The following is a 27,419-nucleotide window of genomic DNA, read 5'->3' on the forward strand; positions in this document are numbered from 1 at the left end:
TAGGACTGCATTTTGCCAGATGAACTTGAAAGACTAAAGTACACTTACACATACTTCATTCTTCCGCAAAATAAATTTTTACATTTTATCTAAGATGAAGTGCCATTTCCTATGAAAAAACCTTCTTTAATAAATGTGCATTGTATTTCTGAAATAAAGAGATTATTTTCTGAAAGACAAAATAAAATATAAAGAAATCAAATTTACAAAGCAAAAGAGGTATTTTTCCCATTCCTGTTGCCATTGTTAGGCTTTATACACATGGCAACAAACTGGGCCAAAATAACTCAATACTCCACAGTGACAGTTTTCTCCATGATGTAAAGCTGTGAGGATTTGTTGGTGAACATTTTGTAGTGTGTATCCTTTGAGTGTACAAATATTGCATCTGTCTCATGACATTTGTCACCTTATTTATCTTAGTTTAAACAAGACGTTTTAGAAAGTGTGTTTTGGGAAGCAAGAACAGCTTTGCAAAATCAAGAAGAAAATTATGCTAGTTCAATATCTGGGGTTTTGGAAGACTGTAGAGTGCTAATTGTAATAACATCAGCTTTACATAGCTGTTTTCTTTATATTCCAAAGATTTGTTAGGGACTTTGCTGCTTGCATCCAAGAAATACATTCTGTTGTATTAGAACTAGATCATGTTTTTCATCCCTTACAGTACCACAGAAAGTTCCTTATAGGAAATGTTACAATTCAAACAATCTCCTCTACTGATTTTTAGACAAATCTTTCTATTTATTTACAAAACAATTAGCTGAAAACCTAGACCAAGAAGATTCAAAGCTATTTCCTTGCAAGTATGAAGGAAAGCTGGAATAGTCACATGATGACTATAAGTGTATATGCAGAAATAAGTTTTATATAACTTTTTATAAAAAATGTATCTTTTTATTACAGTCTGCTTTCAAGTCTTGGCTGTTTGACATCTGCATTTGGCTTATACCAACGAGTAAATCTCAAATCAAGAACCCTGAGGAAATAAATATATCCCTTTAACTAATAAGAGGTGCTACCTGCAAAAATGTGAATTCGTTATAAATGAAGTTTGCTTTTTGTTGTCATACTATTCGACCAAGATATACAGACTTGGGATATTTTTCCTTCAGAGCAGGCCACTGAACTATGAAGTAATCTGAAAAGTAGTAAAGAATTTTTCCAGCCAGGGATAACGTTTCCACTCGGCAGATGCTCTCTACATACACAATGATAACTTTCCTTAGTGCCAGTATGTCAAGGAGAAGGGCAGATATACAAACAGGGACACATGTTCCTGGTCCGTTGCACAATATCTAAAAGAAACAAAACAAAAGTCATACATCAGACTTTTTTCATATGTATAAAAACCTTATGTTTCCATAGACTATTACATTCACAAAAATTAGACCTTTATTAATACTAAACAAAAAGCAAAGGCAAATTTACAGTAGGGGTTACAATGCAATTAGCTTCCAAAAATATTTTAAACCAGAGGTTCTCAAACCGGAGGTTGAGAGATTATTACATGGGGGGTGGGGGTTGGGAGAGTTGCAAGTGACAACCTCCACTCCAAAACGCACTTTGCCTCCAGCATTTATAATTGTGTTAAATATATTTTTAAACTTTTTTTTTTAATTTATAAGAGGGGTTGCACTCAGAAGCTTGCTATGTGAAAGGGTCACTAGAATAAAAAGATTGAGAACCAGTTTTAAATATCAAATATTGGGGTGAGGTGGGAGTATCTTTCCTAGAAGTTACTTTTTATGAAGGGATCAAAATTCAACCACTTTCAAGAACACAACTAGCAAAGAAAATGGTCAAATACTGGCTTCAGGCAGTGCTTTCACTGATGACAACAGGAGACCCATGAATGAAGCACAATAAAGCCTAAAAAGTTTAATTAAGATTTTTGAACTGGACAATACAGTTATAAACCTCCTAAATTCTGGCCCAGAGGCAGCACATGTACATGCTTAAAGCTTTGCTGAATTAGGGCTTTTATTAAGGCTTATTAGCTGATCTGCTGAATTATTGGGGATTTTCTAGTAAGCACTTGGGAGTTTTTACCAAAACTTGTTACCATTGTGCTCTTTTGTAGGTACATGCCTGGCAAATATTAATTACTCTAGCGAGATAAAGGATATTTCTGTTTGATTAGTAAGAGGAGGCACAAAGAGGGTATAGCCAACATTTTCAAACTAGGATATCTTCAGGCATCTAACCCATTTAGCTTCCTAAGTAAAAGTAGCCTGATTTCAGGGATAGGGGTCATGGTTACTAAACTGAGAGAGACTTATCGGCACATTTGGAACAGTAGCAGATTGTCTGGTAAATAATGGAGACATTGTATTTTATTATGACTAAAACAGCTTTACTTCCCTGGGATGCAATGTAAAATTTGAATAACTTTAGATAATAGGGACACACAATTTGTGTTATCGATTCAGTCCTGCACTTCTCACACTTATGGGCACTAATTTCATCTAAAAAACAGGCCCCTGTTACTTAAGTACATAAAGTTTGGCATCCACATGTGAAAATTTTGGCCAAAAGTGACTTGGCTAAGATCAAACAGTTGTTCCATAGCCAAGAGCACAGAATCTGGGGATCTTGGTTCCCTATCCTCTGCTCTTGTCAGCAGAACTAATTAAAAACACACAACTCCCATTACCTCAGCACTCCCAGGGTCCGGCCATTAAAGTGTGTGTGAAAAACTTATTTTAGGCTATTACATTTTGTATTTCCAGTTCTCTAAAGACTTCTTTTTGTGTAGAAAGTTACAAGTAGTTTGATAGACATCTGGCAGTCTTTGGATGACACAGCTTAGGTTATTTTCTCATATTAATCAACAGCCACCAAGTTTATATGCAAAATAAAATTTCATTTCTTGTGTGGTTTTTACAGAAATTATTCACATTTGATTTTGATTAAACTGTATATACAGTGGGGAAAGACAGCTTAATGGGTAACACTTTTTAAACTCTCTAAATCATTGAAATTCAGGAGTAGTATTACGCAATGCCCCAGTTAACCAAGAAATGTTTGCTACATGTCAACAGTAAAAAAATTATTTGTATAATAAAATTACAGTGTAATTCTTTTCATACTAGCCTTTTTCTAATTATGAAGCAATTCAGTTGAGAACATCAACTGCACATCAGATTTTAAATTTCAAAATAATATGCTGTTTTTTCAAAGCTGTTGATGCGCTAGATATTGAGTACCTATATCAGGCTTGAAAGTCCACTTTCCAAAATGTTGAGAATGAGAGTTGACATATAATTTCTGCATAATTTAAGCTCTAATTAAAATAATAATTCTACCACCTTACAGTTACTTAGGCCACGTCAGTACTAAATTGAGGCTTGACACTGAGGAGGTCCATCTTCCAGCATTCAATCTAGCAGGTTTAGTAAGGCCCCACTAAATCTAACACTGAGTGCACCCCCGTCAACTCAGGTATTCTTTACAGTCAGGAGAAGTAAGGGAAGTTGATAGGAGAGTGTCTCCCATCACCCTCCTGCTGAGGGGACATGGGAGAAATTTGTCGTAAGGTAAGTTGATTCCAGCTGTGTTATTTACATATCTCGAGTTGCATATTTTAAGCCAGCCTTTCTGTTTAGTATAGACGTGCCCAAAGATAATATTCCAAATGTGAATTAAGTAACTTGATGTTGTCATCCAGAGTCAAGTCTACACACAGACACATCATTGCAGCAAAGCATAATCCGGTCAGTTTCATCTCTGCTATTCAGAATCCTAAGAGCAGCAGTGAAACAGAGATCACTTCGGCTTAATACCACTTTACCTGATTTGTGGAATTTTCTATGACATAACCTCAGTGTCTAATAATTCTGTTCTTTACTATTGTTTCTACCAAATGCTCAATACTGAGGTTAAGCTCACTGGACTATAAATGCCAGGATCTCCTCTAGAGCCTTTTTTTAAAAATTGATACCATATTAGTTACCTTTCAGTCATCTGATATAAAGACTAATTTCAGAGCTTGGTTACAAAATACAATTAGTAGTTCTGGAATTTCATATTTTGAGTTCCTTCAGAACTCTTGGGTAAATACCATGTGGTCCTGGTAACTTATTACTGTTGAGTTTATCAGTTTGTTCCAAAATCTCTTCTATTGACATAGTAGTCTGTGACAGTACTTCAGACTTGTTTGCAAAAATAATAACTCCGATGTGGGTATTCCCTCATATCTTCTAAAGTGGAGACTGATGAAAAGAAATCAGTTAGCTTCTCTACAATGGCTTATGATGTAGAGCAGCCTTCAGACTTTTCCCATTTATGCTGACTGATAATGGAGCCACAAGTGATGTTATAGCAACTAGGGATGTTAGCGGGTAGTCGGTTATGCAATTAACTGATAAGCCTGGGCTTACTGGTTAATCATAACTACACACAATACCCCTCCCCCCACCTTGCTGCCCCTCTATCAGAGGTAGCAAGAGGGGCAGGGAAGGTGGCAGCCAATACCTGTGGAGAGAGACAGCTTTTAAGCTGGCTCCCTGCACATGCTGGCTCCTGCAGAAGCTATCACTCATGGAGAGACTGCTTTTAAGCTGTCTCTCTGTGCATACTGGCTTCTGTGGAGCTGCCTGCCCCCTCTTGCTGCCTCCCACAGAGTGTGGGGGGAGAGGACCAGCAAAAAGCGGGGAGGCGGCTCTGCAGAAGTCAGCACACACAAAAAGCTGGCTTAAAAGCCAGCTTCCCATGAATAATCGCTTCTGCCTGCCTCCCCCGGCCCTGTTGCCTCTAATTTTGACATTACAGCCATTACACTCATCTGCAGTGAAACCGCATTCCTGGAAAATAAAAATTAAAGACAAAATCACAGACTTTTGCTTCATTATAATTAATACAGGAGACCTGAAGACTTGGTTATAAACATTTATATTATTGCTGCCTGCAACAGTGCCATGCAAATGCCTGTTCTCACTTTCAGGTTACATTATAAAGAAGAAGCAGGAACCATTATTTCCTGCAAATGTAAACAAATCTGTCTTACTGATTGATTGAAGTAGTTGAACTGAGTGGACTTGTAGGCTCCAAGGTTTTACACTATTTTGTTTTGACTGCAGTCCTGTAACAAAAATCTACATGTGTAAACTGCACTTTCACAATAGAGAGATTGCACTACAGTACTTGTGTGAAGTGAATTGAAAAATGCTATTTTTCCAGTGCACATTAGTAATAAAAATATAAATTGAACACTGTATACTTTGTATTGTGTTGTAATTGAAATTAATATATTTGAAAATGTAGAAAAGCCTCAAAATATTTAATGAATTATAATAGACTTTCTATTGTTCAAGTGCAATTAAAACCACAATTAACTGAAATTTATCTTTTAATTGCATTTAATTTTGAGTTAATCATATGAGTTAACTGTGATTAACTGACTACCCTAGAAGAGACACATTCGCTCGCCAGGGCAGACATGACAAATTAGAGTAATGAATCCTGGGAATGAAGGAGGAAATGGGAGAACAAAGACAGTGCAATTACTTAAGTTTTATGTACACAGTTCTTTTGTTTCTGCTTGTGATGGAAACTTTTCCACCATAACCAGAATATGATTTTTACAGAGCCAACCCCAAATTCTTTTCCCATATTCTTGTCTCTAAAAACAAAACGAACAAACAAAAACAAAACAAAACAAAACCCACATTCATCACTCTATTCTATTACTCAGAAAGAAAGAAGAAACTCCATGAAGTCTTAGACCCTGAGCATGTGGGCAATGGCCAGTGTGCAAAGACTACAGAGAATTCTTTCCCAGGTGACTTGAGCCCTTCCCATATAGTGTCTTATCTCTGGGCACTGGAGATTTTTGCTACTGGCAGCTGCCAATAGGCCATATGCCATTGTAGGAAATCCCCAATTATCATCCCTTTTCATAAATTTATCAAGATCAGTCTTGAAGTCAGTTAGGTTTGTTCTCTCCTGCCCCCAGTGCTTTGAAGATGAAAAGTTCTATAGATGTGTAAAGTATTAAGCAAAGAACAGAAGAGACTATTGTGCTTTAACAAATCCTGGAAGAGAACGCAGTCTTAATTTTGTGAGGTTAAACTTTCCTTTTTTTATACTGTGCAAGTTACAGAGCTGACCTTTTTCCTTGTCCTACTATGGTTTCTCTTGTACACTGAGTTTTTTTAATCTAAAAAGGATACTAGTAGACAAGACATAATATAAAAACAGTATGGTACAAGACAACCATGGGGAAAAAATACATTGGCACACAAAACAAGCTACCAGATTCCCCTTATTAGTAGCATCACACACAGTGCACTTGTTTAAAATGTAAAAAATAGGAAAGGCTTACAACAAAGATCTAATGAGAGTCATGATATAAAGGAACAATAACTTATTATCCATTTTAGCAACTTGCTCAAGTGCTGTGAACTTAAGACATTTTAAACATGGAACAGAGAATGGAAAATCTTAGCTAAGAGAAATAAAGGTCTCCTTTCATATGCTTTCATTGTGTGAGCATTTCTATAACAAATATCTAAGTTTGTTATAGGAATATAAAAGTATAACCATTTAAACAGTTAACAGATAAGCATCAGTTTATCTATTTCTGTTATGATTATACCCTTATACTGCAGAGAAGCAGCGAAGCCTCTCTAGGAGCGGGCCTGGGGGCCCTGCCAGTCTTGCTCCCAGGGAGGCTTTGCTGCGGGCTCCACAGTATAACTTTTAGAAGATATACTGCAGAGCATGCAGTGGCATGTAACCACTAGGATTTTTAGCGGTTACAATTATATTTTTATATGACTTTTTACATCCCAACTTTGTTATGGTCAATTTAATTACAGGGTGCACCTCCCTAAACTGGGACTCTCTTGTCCGACAACATCCGTGGTCCAGTTGCTGAACAAGAGAGTCCCAGGGCAGGAAGGCCAGCAGCTGAGAGCCCCATGAAAGGTGAGGCTGATGGTAGCGGGGTCAGGGCACCAGCACACGCGTGGCGGCAGCAAGACCATAGTAGCAGGGTAGAGGCAGCCCATGCGTGCCAGCCTGGCAGTGCTGTTGTGCTGCGGTCGGCAGTGGGGACAGAGCCGCAGCAGCCTCGCTGGCAGGGGAAGCTCATCTGGGGCCATGGCAGGTTGGCAGTCGATCAGGGCCACGTGCTGGCTGCCAGCAGAGCCGCAGCAGCGGGGCCAGAGCTGCATTCTGCCGTGCCAGCAGTGGGGCCAAGGCAGCTGTGTTGCCTGGTAGCATGGAGCCAAGGGCTGGGGAACCCCAGGCACCTGCAGTAGCATGGGGCCGGCGACTGTAGAAGCCTGGATGCCCATGGCAGCATGGGGTCATAGATCAGAGAAGCCTGGCCACTGTGGCAGCCCATGGCAGCGCAGAACTGGAGAACCCCGACAGCCAGTGGCAGGGCGGGGTTGGGGGCTGGAGAAGCCTGGCTGCCAAAGGCAGCGGCGGGCTGGGGAAATCTGGCTGCACACGGCAGCGCATGCTAGGACCAGAGAGCCTCAGCTGCCAAAGGCAGCCCAGGGTTGGGGTTGGTGGCAGCAGAGTGGGTGAAAGGAAAGAGGGGGCCAGAGGCAGGGGGCCGGCTGGCTTTCAGTCCATGGCAGGGATCACCTCCCCTGGACTGGCAAATTCTGTCGTGACCTTGCTGGACCAGCGAGGTCCAACCTATAGCTTAAAATCTGGGCATTTTACAATGCTTAATTATTTCTAAGGCATTGCTCTTTGACAAAAATAGAAATACGATTTTGAAAAGAGGCTTGTGATTTTGGTAGATAACACTTTAAAGTGTTATCTACCAAAATCACAAGCCCCTTTTGAGCACTTGTACTCTAAAAATTAGGCCCCTCTAAGATGTCTCAAGTTTGACAACCAATTTTTTTTCCACTTTTGAAAATTTTAGCTCCAGAATCTGTCTGAAAAGGATTATGAAGAATGTTTTTTTTTTTGTTTAACCAAGTGTCTGAGCTAGAAATATACTGAGCACCTCCTGAGAGTTGTTCAGCATCCTCAACTCCAAATGACTTCAGGGTAGGATACTGAATTCTGCTCCCTAACACAAAGCATGAGCAGTCACCACAAGCCCAACGCAAGGTACGGAAGCAGATATTATTCTCCTCACAACTAAGAGAAAAGGCATATAAGACCACTGCAGCAGAGTCTGCTGCTTCCCGTATATAGATTTTTGGCCCCAAGTATGACCATTATACAATTGTTCTTAAATTTTCTCAATACGTGTGTGGTATTTTAATGCAAAGGGCTTAGGTAATTGGCAAAGATGTACTGTTTCTTTAAACTATTATTCATTTTATCAAGATGGATTTTTTTTTATAATGTCAAAAGCATTATGTGCATACTAAACTACCAATAGACTAGCAATTTTGACACAACTTGACAATTTTACCAGCAAATGTCTCAGCCATTTTAAGGTTCTTTTACAAACAAAGGATCGATTGAATTATGCAACAGTTACTTCAGTGTTCTTCTCATATGATTTTCCACGTCGGCTGCTTTGGTAGCATATTAAACTACTCAGATTTTCCAGTCAATTTCACTCATAATGATAACTTGATAAAATAGATACCATTAAATGAAACCATTGCTGTAGCAAGGCAATTTCCTCATGCACTCATTACTCTGGTTTCATATAAGCTGTCCATTTAATTGGATAAAAGGCACTTTACCTTTTCTTTGCTTTTCTTTTTTAATTACTGTGTGGAAAGAAGGGCAGGGGACTCCACAATGACTTTTCCTTGATCTTCTGTTTTATTTAAACTACATATGAGGCTTGCTGTGACACAAACCTAACTCCACCAATTAAGCCAAAAAGACTAGGATCAGGCCCATAAACAGATTGTGTACAGCAGTGATTCTCTACCGGGGGTACATGTAACCTGGGAGTATACAAAGGTCTTCCACGGAATACATCATCTCATCTAGATGTGTGCCCAATTTTACAACAGGCTACATAAAAAACACTAGTGAAGTCAGTTCAAGGTAAAAGTTCATGCAATATTTTGTTTATATTGCTCTATATACTATGCACTGAAATGTAATTACAATATTTATATTTCAGTTGATTTACTTTCTATGCTAAACATGAAAAAGTAAGCAATTTCTCAGTAATAGAATGCAGTGACACTTGTTTTTATGTCTGATTTTTGGAAGCAAGTAATTTTAAGTGAAACTTGAGGGTATTCAAAATAAATCAAATTTTTGAAAGGGGTACAGTAGTCTGGAGTGGTTGAGGATCAGTGATTTACAGAAGCTATCATGGTGCAGAATACTGCATATGTAGTTAACCTTGATGTTATTTAGAATTACTATAGTAGGTAACTGAAGTTTTTAAAAAGCTTTGTTACAATTGCTTGTCTTGTTTATACCATCACTACTGAGGATTCTGTAATTATATGTTATCAATAGGCATCCCAAACAAGTCTTGTTGCAATCTTTAAGGACACATACAGATGAATAGGAGTGAAGGGCGGATGAAGTTGTATGTATTTAAATAATGTTGTTATTTTGGGAACTTTATGAAATGTTAAAATTAAAAATGTGAATATCAGAAAAAAAGGGGGGGACAAGATTTCACTAAAATGTAGCTAAATATTAGAGATAGATCAGAACCAAAACCCTGAATTTAAGCACATTAACGTTGAGGAAGTTTGGCTCAAATTCAGGTGGTTTTTTTTTTTTTGTGTGTGATGCTGGACCAATCTTTAATAAATATAGTCAAATGCAAAAGTAACAATTTTGAATGCTTAGGATTTATTCAAATGCACTACGTGATAGTAACAGAAACATATTGGCTTTAACAACAAGGAATCCAGTGGCACTTTAAAGATGAAAGTGCGGGATTTAAATATCCCGCACTTCATTAGCATGATCCCCGCCGGTCGCCATTTTAGAAATTGACTAGCCTGAAGTAACTGCCCGCGTCTACATGCGGCAGAGAAACGGGATTCCAAATTAAAGCCCTAACTCGAATTAGCTGGTAACCCTCATTCCAGGAAGAATACCAGCTAATTCGAGTTAGAGCTTTAATAGCAACCAGGAACATGCTAATTTAATGCTTCATTTGCAATTTCGGTCGCCCTCATTAGCCTCCCTAGATCCAACTAGGGGGCTAGTGTAGACATACCCTTAGAGAATAAGCTTTTGTGAGCTACAACCAATGTTCCCTCTATTTTTTTCTGGCCAGGCATGCACGGATATACAGCACCAATAGAAACACATGCTGCCAGCTGTGCAAGGCTATGGGCACTTTGCTAATCAGCTGGATGGCATTTTAATCTCTCCTGGGCAACTGCCCAAGCACTCAGCTTACAGAGAACACTGGCTACAATTCACTTTCTCAGATGCTGAAGAGAAAAAGACAAAAATAAAGAAAAGGAAAGGATACAGAGATGGGACTGTGACATCAGTGCTAATTAAATGAGAGAGGATGTGGCTTGTCTCCAACAGTGTTGAGAAGAAAATGAGCAGTCCTGAGGCACCTTAGAGTCTGACAAATTTATTAGGTCATGAGCTTTCATGGGTAAAACCTACTTCATCAGTACACCAACATATTTATGGCTGACTTAGAACAAAGATTCCTCAGCTCCTATTCCCAAGTGCTCCTCCTCTACTTACACTACAATGACAACATCTTTGTCATCTGGACCCTTGAAGAAGTCCACTGGGATTTCAATTATTTCCACTCCACCATCAATCTCATCCTGGACCAGTCCACGCAGGAGATCTACTTCCTGGACACTAGTACAAATAACTGATGATCACATAAATACCACTATATACTAGAAACCTACTGACCCCTATACATACTTATGCACCTCCAGCTTTCATTCAAAGCACACTACAACCCTCACCTAAAACCTCTCCTACACATCATCAAGGCTCTACAACCTATCAGATGATCCTTCGCTCTCACAGACCTTAGGAGACAGGCCAACCCTCACTTACAGACAGCCCCACAACCTGAGACAAATAATCACCAATAATCTCACACTCCACAACAGAAATACTAATGCAGGAACCTATTCCTGCAGCAAACCTTATTGCCAGCTCTGTCCACATATCTATCTTAATGACACCATCACAGAACCTAGCAACATCAGCTATACCATCAAAGGTTCAATCACGTGCACATCAACTAATTTAATATATGCGAACATGTGCCAACAATGCCCCTCTGCCATGTACATAAGATAAACCAGACTGTCTCCATGCGAAAGAATTCCTTTCAAGTAGGAATAAGGGATCTTCCGGAAAAGGGTTTATTTTCCGCAAGATCCCATCTAGACTGGCGCTTTTCTCTGGCAAAACCCCGAGCCAGAAAAAAAGTGGCAGCCCTGTTCATGCAAATGCCGCGGGACATATTTAAATCCCCCGTGGCATTTGCAATTCCGAAGTGTCTCATTAGCATCCCTTTTCCGGAAAAGGGTGCCAATGTAGACACAGCCATTATGTTTCACAGATTAACCAATTAAAGGGGAAGCTAGTAGGGAGGCGCTCCAGCCTGGCTGGAATAGCGTGCCCCTCCCCAACGGCCAGACTGGAATAGCCCCCTGCCACAGGTGCACATGGGCTGCTCCAGCTGAGCTGGAGCAGTTCTCGTATGGCTCTGCAGCGGTTGCCGTATGGCTTGAGCAGCCCTCTGCCCAGCATGGGAAAGGAGCTGCTCCAGCCTTCACCAATTATCTAAAACTGGTAAGCATCACCCATTGTGGATGATGCTTACTGGTTGCCTTTCACATCTGTAGTTGCCATTCTCAGACAGAAAAACTTCAAAACTGACTATAGATAGAAATTGCTGAGTTGAATTCATATGCAAATTTGACATCTAAACCAAAGTCTAAAACTCTAAATAAAAACATGAAGTGGTTCTCCTATTACAGTAGTCAATTTCTCATTCAGGTATTCTCATCTTCTCACCAATGTTGGAGATGAGCCACATCAATTCTGATTGAATTAGCACTGCTGTCACAGTCCCATCTCTGTATCCTTTTTTGCTGACACAGACTAACCTCTCTGAAACCTGTCGTATTGGCCTAACAGCATGAATTTACATATTTGAAGACAAATGAAAAAATTACTAGAAAGATGGCATCTAATCTACATTTTGGTAAGTGGCATATCTCCTTAAATGAGATCATTGCCAGCGAACAGGCTAAGTACGTAATTTCAATGACTCCAAAATTGAACACATTCACACATACTTTAAAAGTCCCTGAGACACTATGCCAGAGAAACAAATACAGAAACAGGAGGACAGTTTTAAAATTTAATCAGAACCTTTCTACATGTACTGCCCAAGTAAATTAGGTCGTATTTAAGTCAATAATTATTATCCTCCACAATCACAGGACTACAGATATTTTACAGGTCTCCAGCTATAGAACTCAACTAAATTTTTTGGGATGAAATTTAACACTTCCCTTCTTTTTAGTAGCTATTAAGAAATATTGCAGGGTGTCCTCACAAACATGCAGTTACTGATTGTGAGGCCATGATGCTTTATTTGTCTATTGCACTATTTACTACAACACCAAAATGTCTCTAGTAAGCACGGTCAGGGTATTATTCAGATACTCTACTACAGAGAAATAACTCCCCTAACATTAAGTTCAGGATTCTGTTTCTTCTGTTGACGATATCATAAACCTCTTAAATACCAGAGGGTGAAAGCAGTGCACAGCTTTGCCTGTTTCAAAATTTAGTCTATTGCTAAGGCTAAATTGTTATGTCTAGTCTGTAGGCTTCTTTCGGAAGAACCTTTTTTTCAGAAGATATCTTCTGAAAAAAACTTCTGCCAAAAGAGAGCATCCACTCACAAAAGCGCGTCGAAAAAGCGATCTGCTTTTTCGAAATATAGCGTCCATTCAGTGTAGACGCTATCTCGCATTTAAGATGTGATTACTATGGACCAGGGCACCCGTGCTTTTTCCTCTTTCCTCTTCTTTTGAAAGAACTTCCTCTTCCCTGTCCACACACGCCTTTTTCCGAAAGCTCTTTCAGAAAAAGGCTTCTTCCTTGTAGAAAAAGGATTACCATCGCTGGAAAAACCCCTCTGTTCTTTCGATATACTTTTGGAAGAATGCGATTGCAGTGTGGACATAACTCAGGTTTTGTCAGAAAAACAGCCATTTTTCCGACAAAACACTGTAGTGTAGACATACCCTAAGTAGAAACACAATTTTGCATTGGTAAAAAGGACCATGAATTTTGTTCTAATATACTACTAGAAAACTTACCCATTGTTGCATCTGGGTCATTCAGGACAGGGGGCTGGCAGTGGGAGGGATGCAGGAATCAGGGCGGGGCCTTGGAGATGGAGGAAGAGGGGCAGGAGTCTGGAAGAATGTGGGGTGCAAGGATGAAAGTTGGGGGCTGAGGAGGGGCTCAGGGCAGGGGGTCCCATCCAGCCAGGCTTTCTCTCCCCACCCAGCTGTCAGGAGCCTTTTGCCTAACCTACCACCAGCGCTGCAGCCAATGGCCAGGAACAGGGGGAAGGGTTAGGCCGGGGAGCTACCTACTCAGTCTTGTGATAAACAAGATGGAGGAACCCCAGCCCTTCTGGCCATTCTCTTGGTGGTGCAGCTGCCCCAAGTGGTCTCTCGGCACTATAGCTCTCCCCTGCAGGCTTGCTGCTCCCCCAGTGGCCACTGTCAATATCATATCCCTCCTCTCTGTGCACCTCCTTTTCCATGGGAAAACAGTCCCATTCCCGGCACTTCCCATTTTCTTGGCACAACCAAACCTTGGCCTTGCTTTAAGTTAGAGTAAGAGGAAGCTGCATATGAAATTTGGTGGTCCTATCTCCTACCATTTAGGAGGAATTCTTGGACAAATTGGCTCAGCGACAGATGGATGAACAGACATTTCTAAAGTATGTAGATTGATTATAGTCTGATCTTATCATCTTTTCTTAATGGGAGTTTTACCTGAGTAAAGACCATAAGCATAAGTATACACACATTGTATATTCATTAACGGCCTGATATGCCAAACAGCTACTCCCTCTTAGAACAGATAAGCATTTCACGATTAACAAGCTTTGTTTTACATACCAAATCTGGCTTTAGTCTGAAAGTCAAAGGAAAGGAGTAAAGTACAGAGTACAGTGTTGTAAGTATTGAAGAGCTCCAAGATTGCTGCACCTCCCGACATCTGGGAATGCGATTAAGGGTAAACTAGAAGAGAACAGGATAAATTAAATTACTTTCTTTCCAAGGAATATGTGACAGCATATATATCAACATTATTATAAAAACATTTGTTTGTTGCTCATTGTCTCCTTTTTACATGCACTTGTTATGTCTAAATCTGGAATGTAAACACTTTGGTCAAGAACTTTGTTGTGTAAAATAGAAGAACACATAAAAACAATACCTCTGCTAAACATCAGAATTCTACTCTTCCGCTCCATCCCACATTACTTTAAAACATTTTTAGCTCATTAAAATAGACACGAGAATCAACTTCATCTGCAGTTTGTTAACTTAGTGCCCCACCTAGTGGACAACACTAAGCATTAAAACAATGTTATGTTTGTACTCATCACTGGACAAAATTTTCTGACTTTTCCCAAGTGTAAACTGGAAAAGGAGTTATTGCAGTGTAAAAACTGAGATAAGCAAGAAGAGAATCTAATGAGGCAGTGGCTAGCATACTCTTATTTTAATCCAGATTAAAAAAAAATTAAAATAAATGATATTCTTATCCTTTAAATTAAGGTTGGGGAACCAATGGCCGGCAGGCTGGATCCAGCCCATTGGTTAATTTCATTTGGCCCTCCCTAACACCCTGAACCTCAATGCACATGTGAGTGATGCAGTACCCCCTGATTTTCTGTGGGGTCACCGCCACCAGTCCCTCAAACAGAGCTCTGCTTTCATCCTCAGCTGTGGCTCCAGCCTCAACTCCCTGTCCAAGTCTCTCCCCTCCCTTCCAGAGCCACAGCCCAGTTTTGGACCCAGTTCTGAGGACCACTGGCTTTCAGCACCACTGCCTCTGCACCCTATCCCAGGCAGGTAAGATAGAGCTATAAGCACCAGCTTGCCCTGCTGTGTGGAGAAGCCTTGAGCCTCTGGGTCCTGCTGGGCAGGTGAGTAACTCCGAATTTACTTTTTCTGTGGGTTAATGGCACATGACAGAAAAAAAGATTACCACCTCGGCTACAAATGAATGCATCAGCCACAAAACTGACAAATATACATAGAAAAAGTATTTGAAGAAATTAATAATTGAGAAAAGTAGTATTGTCAATTTATTTAGAAACTAGTAAATTAAAGGGAGGAGGAGAGAGAATATTCAATAATCAGGAGATACACAAAACTGCAGAAATTCATCCCCTCCTCTTCCCCCCCAAAAAGGTAGCACATGGATAATAGTACTTAGAATCCACACATCCTTGTTAGCAGGCTTTTGGACCTGATTGTAACAATTCTAGAATACACAGATGGGTCAAAAGTTACTCTCTAGTCACAGTGAAACTCCAAACAAACATACCATGTGTGATAACCGTTTTAGAGAGATGGCCCACTATTTGATAAGAATTGGCCAAAAGCTGTTAACTCATTTCACAAAGGCCACCAACAGTCACCAATTTGTAACAAGTTTAAATAATCATCAACTTGATAACCTGGAAGTGAAATGCTCCTAATCTCTTCACCAAAACCATAAAGTCTTCTGTAATTCTAAATATACCAATCTTAGCTAACTTCATGTTTCCCTGATGAGTGGTGTACTAAAATCAGGAGAAACTAAGTTTTAAAAAAACTTTGTTAAAAAAAGTAAACTAAGAGAGAAATTCTTAACATTATAAAAGTTGGACAGACAATCTTTCTGTAAAGAGGATTGGAAAAAATGGTTAAAAAGCAGAAGAAGTTACAGAACAGAACATTATTCCAACAGTCTTTCTAAAGTAGCTATACATTTGAAATACACACTCATTGTCATAAACTTTTTTCTTTAAATATTGTAATTTTGAGTCATCCGTCTTATGACATTGTGAAAACATTCTATTTAACAACTACAGAATGTATTAAATCTGTATTAAATCTTAACATGGAATTGTATAGAAGGGAAGCTTGTTTTGAAAGTACTGAATTGCAGTGTGTCGTATCAATACATAGAAGTTACCACAATGTGAGAGTATGTTTTAAACTTATGATTTCCAACACCCCCGATCTATATTTTGTTTTGGAAACTGAAAGCTTGCAATAACATTTTCCATCTGTACTATAATCCAAAGGCTAACAGTAAGCACTTAAAACTGATGCATCTTTTAATGGAAGTCCGCGTATCATATTCATATATACCAGAGATGGACCAATTAGTCTTTTTTCACCTCAGATATGATATCATAAGTTTGTGTTTATTTATAATTGCTTTTTCTGCAACTAGAGACCTTTACATTGTTAGTCAGTCATCAAATTGTCCAAACTGGCAGTCAAACAACAGATAACTGGAGAACGGTAAACTTAAACATTACTGTTGTAGTCCTTTATTATCTAGTGACTTTTTTTACTACCTTGCAGAATCATGCCATTACCACGGCCCATAACAGTGTGTTCAACTGAACATGATCCCAAAGGAATTAGATATATTTAACCTCCTTTCATGCTGAAGAATTAGGATTTCCTAATGTGATCTATTTTATAAGGTAAGATATAGAAGAGAATATGTAGTGTAGGGTAAACTTATTTCCAACATGCAGTTAGACATATGTCTATATAGGAGTTAATTAACCTTGCTGCACTAACCCTCTTCAGATATGAATATTTAATAAAATGAATGGAAGCTATAAAATCAAGCATCAACATTAAGGTCACCTGTTCTAATATAAACTGCTCATTCTATTGGTGAACCAGTAACTTGTGAGGTTCAATGCTGCAGAACCTTTCCAGAACCAGGTTCTATGGGCAGCAGCTCTCAGGAGAGCACTGGCAGCATGAATCTTGCAGAAAAAGTGCAGTCAAGGATCTGGGGGAAGTGGGGAGCTCAGAGGCAAGGGGCAGTGCAGAGGCCAAGAGTCTCTGCATTGAAGGCCCTTTCTATTGGTGGATTACTCAAGATTCATGGGATTAGAAACTAGGGAAGTTAAATTTAAACAACTAATTGAACAGTTGATGGAATTTACACTGACTATTTGATTAACTGATATGGGCGCCTCTGCCTCTGAAATGTAGCAAGAGCTGTGCTGGCTCTTGCTACATTTCAAAAGCAGAAGCGCTGCAGGGAGTATGGGGCGAGTGGGGGAATTCAGGTAGTCCCCCGCTGGCACCGTGCTCCCTGTATTTCAAAAGCAAAGTGTGTGGGAAGCATGAGGCGAGATGGTGGTTAGCTAATTAGCTAGTGAACCCGGTAAATTTTTACCAGGACTCAGTTGCGAAGAATTCTACACACAGGAAGTTCCTGATGAGAGAAGTATCTAGCAAAGCTCCCTAAATGAGAGATGCTGGAAAGTATGCTCTGAGGAACAGGGAATTTCTAAATGATGGAAGGAAGTCAAGTCTTTCAGAAACCATAATTGACAGATCTCTTTAGAAGGACTCTTGCTAAGTAGTGGCAAGATGCCTGACCCCAAGGAAGGGACTTGTGCTAAAAGAACCCTGCTGGAAAGGAATGGTAGATCTAGGTGGGAACACAAATTGAGATTGACTCAGTCTTCCAGCTAAGACCCAGGGGTGAAAGCTTGCTTATATCTTTATTTGATCTTTGTTCCCTATATAAAGCCTTTGTGAACTTATTGATGATGTGAGGAAAGTGAGGCAGGAAACATCTACAGTACCACACAACTGGAAGACTGCTATAGCAGTGTTTCTCAACCTTTTTTTTTTTATAAAGTACCCCTTTAAAAAAATTATAAGTATCCCCAGTCCTACAGTTTTCAGACACAGAATTTTTTCTACTGTTGCAACACATTTGTTTAAGCAACTTAATCGTAGCTGGGCGTGCGATGAAATTTTTGGGTGTAAAAATACAAAAATAACAAAGCGCTGTAAAACATAAAACAAAAATTCAGTTTTCTCCAAATTTCAGTTGTATTGATGTACCCCCCAGACTTCTCGAGTACCCCTAAGGGTACTTGTACCACTGGTTGAGAAACACTGTGCTATAGGGCAGATACATCCTGTGACAGTGATTCAATTCCTAGCCTTCCATAGGAAGAGGAAAAATCACCTCTATGAAGATAAATGAGGGGGAAACTCTGCAAGTTACCATTCACTGTGTTTCCAGTCTTCTGCAAAGGAACAGGAGAGCTTTAATACATGTACACTCAAAACAAAACATATTAAATCCTCAAGCTCTCACCATGCTGGAACAAACAACAGGCTGAAAGCATACTCTATAGTGTATGCTCCTCAGCTGGCTGAAAATAAGCTATCTATGCTGCAGGTAAATTGATCTTTCCACCATCTCCCCATGTTGAATATGCTTATAGAGTGGGCAGCCTGTATTTCTCAAAAGAGTTGAGACTCTTTTTCCAAAGGAAAAAAAATCTGTTCCCAAAAAGTCCATCTCAGACCCTCACAAATGAGTTCCTCCTACCTTCTGTCTATAAGGAAAAGAAAATAATGGAGTTAGCCCATTTGCAGTGGGTGGAAAAAATCAAGAAACTCTTAAATGACCCTAAAAAGACCCTAGCAAAATGATACATAATATGAAGATTCCAAAACTATTTTTTGTTATGAATAATGCTAATTATCTAACTATTATCAGGTGAAAGACAGAGGGATTTCAAACAACTTTACCCCAAAATCCTTCTCTTCATTCCACCGTACATTTAGACACTGTATTTTGTTCTCAAGAAGGAAAATCTTTCTACCTCACTTCTGCATTAAATAAGCAGAAAGAAGAATGTAATTTCTTAGGTGGAATAACTCTCCCCTTAATCTTTAATAGAAATTCCCATCAAAATATGTCTATGAAACAAGATACTGAATTATTCTCAGCTAGGCTCACCACAGACTTATGAAAAATATTTTTCACTTAAATACAAAATGTGTTGGCAGCTGGCCAGGAACCTTGTGGTTGCACCTAGCTTTCTTTAAATAGACTGCAGCTGCTTTTATCTTTAGTACAACAGTGTGGTTGAAGAGGTTACAGGTCCTATTATTATTCCAGGCTCCATCTTAAAACTGAGTAGTCCCCGTATGGACCAAGACTGTCCTGTGCTATAAGCAGCACTTCATAATTCTGTATGCCACACACTACCTGTGGGCTACATTTTGGTTACTCTTGCTTTGAATATTAAGAGGCAAATTCTGCAAATTAGTAATAATAAACACAGGGCATAATATCATTTTTAGGTACCACTGAAGTGCTTCAGACTAAACAAACATGTAGCTTTATTTTATTGCTTTGTACTTTATGGACCCAATCCAATTTCAAGTGAGGTCAATAAAGATCTTACTACTGACTATCAGGGCTACATCTAAATTACAACTCTTTTTCGATAAAGAGATGTAAATTAGACATATTGAAATTGTAAATTAATCTGGGATTTGAATTTCCCATGCTTCATTTACATAATGACGGCTGCAGCTTTTTTCGAAAAGCCACTTTTCAAAAAAACAAAACCCCCCTGCAGTTAAGACGGGGATCGTTCGACAGAAATGTTATAGGCTCTTTCGAAACGGGGCATTTCTGTCGAACGATCCCCATCTTGACTTTTTTTTCGAAAAGTGGCTTTTCGAAATTAAGCCGTGGCCGCCATCATGTAAATGAAGTGCAGGAAATTCAAATCCTTCATTTACAATTTCGATACGTCTAATTTACATCCCTTTATTGAAAAAGGGATATAGTTTAGATGTACTCCAGGAGTCGGATCAGGCCTTATGTCACCCGCGAATGTTGTTCATCCATGTGCAGAATAAATTTTGTTATGTGTATGAAGGCATGTGTAGATATGCATCACCACTAGAAACACATGCTGCTGACTGTGGGAATTCTGCTAATTAGTTGGGTAGCACCAGAATCTCTCCTGTGTGGACATCCAAGTGCTCAGCTTACAGGAAACATTGGCACTGACTCATGTTATTTTTAACCAGTACCACACCTCTGAATCTAAGTAGACAAATGTGATATGGAGTATGAGAGAGTTATGACTTAATCTGTAGTCAATAGAAACTCTCATTAGAATTCCTTCAGATGGATTGGGCTACACGTTAGAATGCAACCCAATACTAATAAATTCTACAAAAACCACAGAACTGAAAGCCCAAAGTATAAAAACATGCAGCAACAAGAACAAAAATCAAAACTCAAAAGGTATATTTAAGTCAAATTTAATTGTCCTTGGTATACTTTTTGTAATACCGGTTGAACCTCCCACATCCGGCACCCTCAAGACTCAACCGGTCCCGAATGAGGGGATTTGCTGGACCAGGGGAAGTCCCTCCCAACATGGCCCATGCTGTCCTGCTGCTCCCAGCTAGGACTCTAGCCTAGCCCCACTGCTGCCTGCCTGGCCATGGCTGCCACTGGGGTCAGAGTTCCGCAGCTGGCGACAGAGCTCCGCTGCTGGGGCTGGAGCTTCACAGCTGGGGTTGGAGCTCTCTGGCCACCGCTGCCAGAGCTCTGTGTCTGCCTCCCCAAGCTCCACCACTGGGACCAGAGTTCCATGGCTGCCATTGCTGGGCTCCCACTGCAACCTGACTGCAGGGGCCGGAGCTCCCTGCTGTGCCACCTGCCAGACCATGGCTGTTGCCCGACCAGAGAATCCGGGTTAAGGGAGATACAACCTGTATAAAACACTTCAGATATTTGAGAAAAAGTAATGTATATTAACAGGTCTTGCCGAACCGTGGCGAGCCCTGCTCGCCAGCTGCGCTGTCCAGCGATCTGCACATGAGCAGATCGTTCTGCGCTTGCACAGATCGCCCGAACCCGGCTCTTCGCCACGGGCGAATAGATTATACTATTTGTCAAGTCCTATATATTAACTTAGAGGACACCATCAATTTAAACCATACTTTTCCCCAAATATATTACATTTACTGTTAGAAGAAACACTGATTACAACAACATTTAGGGCACGTCTTACACAGCAGGACTAAAGCTGAAATAAGCAACAAAACCTCAGCTAGGTTAACTGCGTAGCTGAAGTCAAAATAGCTTATTTCAGCTTTTGGCGGTGTCTACATAGCAGGAAGTCCGAGGAAGAGCACTCTTCCTCCAATTTCCCTTACTCTTCATACAATGAGTGTTACAGGAGTTGGAGTAAGAAGTCCTCCAGCTCAACATAATTTCAACATTATGTCAAAATAGTTGCTTGTAGCATAGACGTGGACTATGTTATTTCAGAATAACATCAGTTACTCCAAAATAACACTGCTGTGTAGACATTCCCTAAGAAACTATGAAAAAAAAAATAAGCGTGGTTGCTTATGCATTGAATAGATAGCAGGTTATGTATGGTCACTATACCCCAGATACAGTTATTTTCCTTATTGTTATTGGGTGGGAGTTACACAAGGTAATGAGAAAGAAAGACAGACAGACAGAGAGATGTATGGGAGCCACCAAAACTGGCAGGGAGACTAAGGGACTAACATCTGAAACTACTTTTAATTTTTCATGATCTACTTTATTAAGTTTGCAGTATCTCTGTAATATACATGTAATCAATTCTGTTCATTTGATATTTGACATAACTTGTCATTTCTGAAATATACAGAGAGTACAAATGTAACAAATTAACACACCTTAAACATTTTAGCTGAATGTTTTATTTCAAATTGATCCAATATCAAACAAGTAAAATTAATGATTTTAGTAATCCTTTTAAAGGTGATTTAAACGACAGTAGATCCTCATAGTTACAAACATCTAGGGAATGGTAGTGCTTTGTAACTTTGAAATGTCTGTAACTCTAAAAAGAACAAATCCTAACATTTTGATCAGAGTTTTACAACTAAACATTCACTTATTATAGCTTCAAAACTTTACTGTGCAGAAGAAAATTGCTGTTTTCCTTTTATTTTTTGAAGTTTTCATTTAACACAATATTGTACTGCATTTAGGGATATAAATGATTAACCAGAGAGCATCACTCTTATTTGGTAATGCTTACTGGTTATGGTTAACTAGCAGTGGGCTAAAGCAGCCCCGCACAAGCAGGGAGCAGCTCCAGCTCTGCAGGGCCCACCATAGGCCCAACCCGGTGTGCTGCAGGCAGAACCGCTCCAGCCTGGCCAGAGCAGCCCCCATCTGCAGTGGGAGGACTGCTCCAGCCCATCTGCAGTGGGTGGAGAGGGGAGTTCAGCCCAACCAGGCTGGAGTGGCTTCCCCGCTCCTCCCTGTTTAATTGGTTAAACAGTGTTTAACCAGTTAACTAACTGAAAGGGATTTTACATCCCTAACAGCATTTGCTTTTTGTTTTGGTCTCTGCTGCTACCTGATTGTGTTCTGCTGATTCCAAATGAGACATGGTTTGTGCAGTTGGTAACTCTGGTGTTCATTTGAACATAATATACTACAGTGCAACTTCAGAGTTATGATTAAGCTGTCTTATGAGTATATGACTTACCTGGAAATTGGAGAAAGTTTCAGCTCTGTTTTGTTCAAAAGAACGTATTTTATCTTCACTCATCTTATCTGAATCTGCAAAAATATAATGTCTAGGAGAGTATGACAGGGACAAACTGCCGAGTAATCTCAGCATTTCTGTTGTGTGTCCTCCTGAAAAAAAATCAAAGCTAGTTAGTATATGAAATACTTAGCTACTTCCATCTGAAAACTTGTTGCTGGGGGTCACTTCTTCCTTTGAGAAACACTGCTACTACTAGCATCATTACTCACCCCCCTCTGGGAGCTGGGAATTTAATTAGGGGCTGTTTATGATGGCTAAGGTAATACAGAAACAGTTCAACTCTCACTGAAATTAACTGAAAGATTCACTCATTTAAAATGGGAGTTGGACCAGGCCCATACAGAAAACATACTGTAGAGACCAGCTCCCCACACCCTCCTCTCTGGCTGGAGCCCCCATGCTCTGACCCCATTCCCCAACACATGGAGCAGGGCAAGTTCCTGTGCCCCACGTGGAGTGCTGAGCAGGCAGAGTGGAGCCAGCCCCTGTACCCCAGTGTGAGCACTAAGTAGGCAGAGCAGGTCACACCCCCAACACTGTGCTGTGGTTGGAGCAGGGGGATGGGAGGGGGGCGGAAGCGAGTAGGTGGCGTGTAGAATACACATTTTTACGGGAGCCCTTATTTTTAGGGCCAGAGCATCTATTTCTCCCTGCCCAAGTTCGGTTGTGGTTTGGGAGGGGGGGAAGGAGATCCCATCACTCATACCTCCCATCATTACCCATCCACTGTAATTCTTCCATTGTAATTAATCTAGTACCTGATCTTCACTGGAGTGTAAAGTGATTTGAATATGGTTAAAACAGAGTTTGGTCCTATCGTGTAAAACAGCTATATCAGTTGGAGGACCATCATATCATCCCTGAAATGGTCAATTTACCTGTTAATAGAATCTCATGCTACTCTTTATATACTTAAGCTCATTAATAAATTAGCAACAATGGCAACATTATGTACCAAAATTTTGGTGGGCCATTCAGTGAAAAAATTATAGTCACCAAAATTTAAATGTCTCATTTTTACTCCTTTCTTCCACCGACATGTTTTTTTAAAGGAGCAGGCACACAGTTACATTATGCTCATGTGCCAAGGCACAACCCCAGATAGCCTGCTGAAGAGTGAAACTGAATATGACCCCATTCCTGTAAGCCACAAATGCAACACTTTCATTAAAGCTGATCGGAATTCTCTGTCCTTAGGGCATGCAGGATCAAGCTGTAGGTTGGGACTATTTTATGCCCTGATCTTGCAAACGGTTTTACTCATGTACTTAAATTAAGCATGTGCATCTGTTTGCAGAATTGGGACCCTAGTTATTTTCACTCCGCCATCAGTTACAGCAGTAAATCAAACTGAAATAAAGCAGCTCAGTTGTACTCGATCAGCTGTGGCACACTTTTAGTGATGGCAAATATTGTCTGGAAGACTAATAGCAATTAGGATGCATGGCTAGACACTTGTACATGGCAGGAGACTGACAGAAGAAAACCATGGTATCTAGACTGCCATAGTTCAGCACTTACGGCAGAAACACATAGTTGTCAATTTTACAAACATTTTTGCACAATATTTTTTGAAAGTGTTCTAAAGCAGCAGTTCCATGGGCATCCAGTGGCTTAGTCAGGGGAAGGCTCTGCCTTCCCCAAACCGCCAGCCTGGCCCTGCTCACACTCCACTCCCAGAACGCTTGCTGTAGGTGTACTGGGGGTGGAGTGATGCTGTCCCCAGTGCCCGCCCTCTTCATGCTCCGGCCATGCTGCCACCTGCCTCCCTGGTGCTCCAGAGAGGCTGGAGCAATGTGGTTTCCTCCTCCCACTGCTACCGAGGCCAGGGAGGTTTGGGCCAGCTCAGGACATCCCGCTGCTCCCGAGGATAGCATGGCCTGCCTCCCTCTGCCCCAGCTGCACTGACTGCCCATGTGCGGCTTTCAACCACTGGCTGCTGAGCCACAGCTGCTCTGAGGGCCAGGGTTGGGATATACTGCCCAATGTCTCCCTTCCTGCCACGGCTGTTGGGAGAGGCATGTCTTGCAATATCTCAGCACTGTGCTGGGGTAGGGTCTCCTCCCTGCTGCAGAAGAGCAGTTCGCTGCACAGTGGAAGAGCCATGCAAAGCCTGGCATGACAGCCTTAGAACATCCACAACCCAGGAAGCAATACTAAGCTGATGGCTGGGAGGCAGCACAGGGCTAGGGGGGAGGCACTGGGAGCTCTGGGGGCAAGGCTAGTGCTGGAGAACTCTGGGGATGGAGGGCTCTAAGAGGCAGGGGGCTGGCACTGGGAGCTCTGGAGGCAAAGCTAATGCTGGGGGGCTCTGGGGACAGGGCTACTACTGGGGAGCTCTAAGGGATGGGAGGGCTCTAAAAGGCGAGGGGCTGACACTGTGGCATCCACAATAGGGAGCTGGCTCTGGAGGCAGGGCTAATAGTGAGGGGGCTATAGGGGCAGAGCTGGCACTGGGGTGGGCTACTGGGAGGACTGGGTGCAGTGGGGCTCTGGAAACAGGAGGCTAGCAGTGAGGGGGGGGCGATGTGGTGGTGGAGGACTCTCAGGGGTGAGGGGCTGGTATTGAGGCATTTGGAATGGGGGGCTGGCACTTGGGGACTCAGAGTAGGAGGCTGGGACTCTGGGGTCAGGGCCTGGTGCTGGGGGGTTCTAGGGAATGAGGGCTGGCACTAAGGGCTGGGGCTTTTAATACCGTGGACCAACAAGCACATTCACAAACTTTTGGCTGGCCAGTAACATTTTTTATTAACATGTTTGCATAATGAAAATGGAAATATACAAATACAAAGTTACTGGTCCACCAAAAGTTTGTGAATGAGTTTGCTGGTCTGTGGTACGAAAAAGAATGAGAACCATTGTTCTAAAGGACATCTCCTTAGTTCAGTAGTGGGCTTGCAAATTTAAAGTCTTTATATTTAAATCTACCATAGTGGCATTATAGCAGGAAGCTCTCAGATTCAAACTCAGTCATATGTGTGTGTGTTTTAAAAACCATTACCTTAATCCTTACATGGGTATGATGTGAGAGTGCTTTTCACTTAGCAAGTATAATGTTTTTTTGTTAAAGCATACAAAAATGGGTTTTTCACTTACTTGAAGAAAAAACATTGTATGTACAGCAGGTGACTCATAAAACAAGCTAAAAATGGTGCAAAAGATGCTAAGACATATTTAATTTTCTTTAGATGTGTGTGTATTGTTTCATGTACCCTTTCAGTGTCATTCCAGAAGACTCTCATTCCCCCCATTCTTAACCCCACATGTCCTTGTAGAGGGGTGTCTTTCACTCTTTTTTTTTTTTTTTTTTTAAGACACAGAAAACAAAGTGATAGAACTAGTGCTTGTTTCCTTGAAAGCACAGCTAGGTCTCAAAAGACATATTTAAATGAAATTTCACTCTACATCCTATACATCAATTGCTGCCCTTAAGGGTGTGTGGTTTTGACAAGCTCTGTTCAATAGCTACAGCACTCTATTCCAGCAGAGGATACATATCAATGTTATTAATAAATAAATATATCCATAGCATACAGAGGGCCCCATGAATAGTGGAGGTTAATTTTACAATCCTTGCAGTGGAAAGGTTACACTTTTAATATAATAAAATACCACTCTGTAACCCAGTAATGGATGAAGCAGTCTTACATATTAAAGAAGAAATATAAGACAATAGCATTATTGTCAGTGATGGTGGTCGTGGGTAATTACAGCCTCCTCACCACGTAGGTGTGTTTTGCCCTTTGGACTTCCTGGTTGCTGAAGTGTGACCCACTTGACTCCCCAAATGTGTTTGAACAGTGACCATCACCCTGGGTTCTCTGTTCAATGCCCCCCATGGGTTTCGTCCTCCTGTTCGTTGGCTGTCCCTCTCCTACCTTCACTATCCACGAGGGATGTGAAATCCAGGCTAATCAGCTAACTGGTTAAACATTGGTCTCCCTTCATGGTTAGCTGGTTAACCGAGCCGCATCCAGGCTGGAGACCACTGCAGCCCTCCCAACCTGCAGGGCTCTCGCCCCTCACCCTCTGTTGGGGCTCCCCGCTGGCTCCCTGCTGGAGCAGCCCCGGCCTGCGGGGCAACCAGGCTCCTCGTGGACAGGGGTTGCTGCTCCCGCCCCCCGCTGGTTAACGGTTAACCAGGACCGGTAAGCAGCGCCCTAACTGTCCCTGTCACCCCCTCCGCTCTGCATTTCCGTAGAGCTCTGGGCTGCTGCCTGGGGGCTCCAGCAGCCTTCCCCAGCCAGCACCAGACCACCGGCTGCCGGACTACACTTCCCAGCATGCACCGCTTCCGGGGCGGCGCTGGACGCTGTCGTTCACGGCGGGGATCGCCCGCGGGAGTTTGCCGGCGCGCTGTGCTGCCCTCTGCCGGCCGACAGGGAGCGGGCCCGCTCTACTCACCGGAGCCGGCCACCACCAGGAGACTGAGGGGACCTGTCCGCGGGATGCTGTTCCGCCTGACTAAGAGAAGCAGCGCAGTAATCAGCACCAGCAGCACAGCGGCACCCAACATGGCCTGCAGGACGCCCATAACGAGGCGCGGGAACAGTCGGAACTCCGCAGAACCCAGGAACGCACGGTGCGGAAACTACGGGGGCCGTAGCAGTTCAAACTTACTCGATTCTGTATACGCGTTTCGTAACGCGGCGATCGGCAAGAGTCTCCCTTTCCCCCGCCGACAGTGGAACACAGGTCCTTGCGCGCGCTTTTCGCACCTCCCCCCTTCACTCGGGGCCCATGGTCGCCCTTCCTTCGACTCCAGCGAGCCTGCGGGCGGGAAGCGGGGCTGGGTGGGAGGCTCTGTGAACCTGCTCCTGGCTGACGATGGCCG

The 27,419-nt window shown here is 41.6% G+C and overlaps 1 protein-coding gene across 1 annotated transcript; it reads right to left on the reverse strand.

Annotated features, from left to right (window-relative positions):
• Positions 1–904: 904 nt before the first annotated feature.
• Positions 905–27,177, reverse strand: ALG14 (ALG14 UDP-N-acetylglucosaminyltransferase subunit). The gene is made up of 4 exons (XM_006114135.4): positions 26,990–27,177; positions 22,523–22,674; positions 14,055–14,177; positions 905–1,298 (listed from the first exon to the last, which is right to left on the reverse strand). Exons 1-4 carry the CDS (start codon positions 27,117–27,119, stop codon positions 1,068–1,070), a joined length of 636 nt encoding a protein of 211 aa, XP_006114197.2. The 5' UTR covers positions 27,120–27,177; the 3' UTR covers positions 905–1,067.
• Positions 27,178–27,419: the final 242 nt, after the last annotated feature.

Source organism: Pelodiscus sinensis, chromosome 9 (assembly GCF_049634645.1).
Source record: "Pelodiscus sinensis isolate JC-2024 chromosome 9, ASM4963464v1, whole genome shotgun sequence".
Lineage (NCBI taxonomy): Eukaryota > Metazoa > Chordata > Testudines > Trionychidae > Pelodiscus > Pelodiscus sinensis.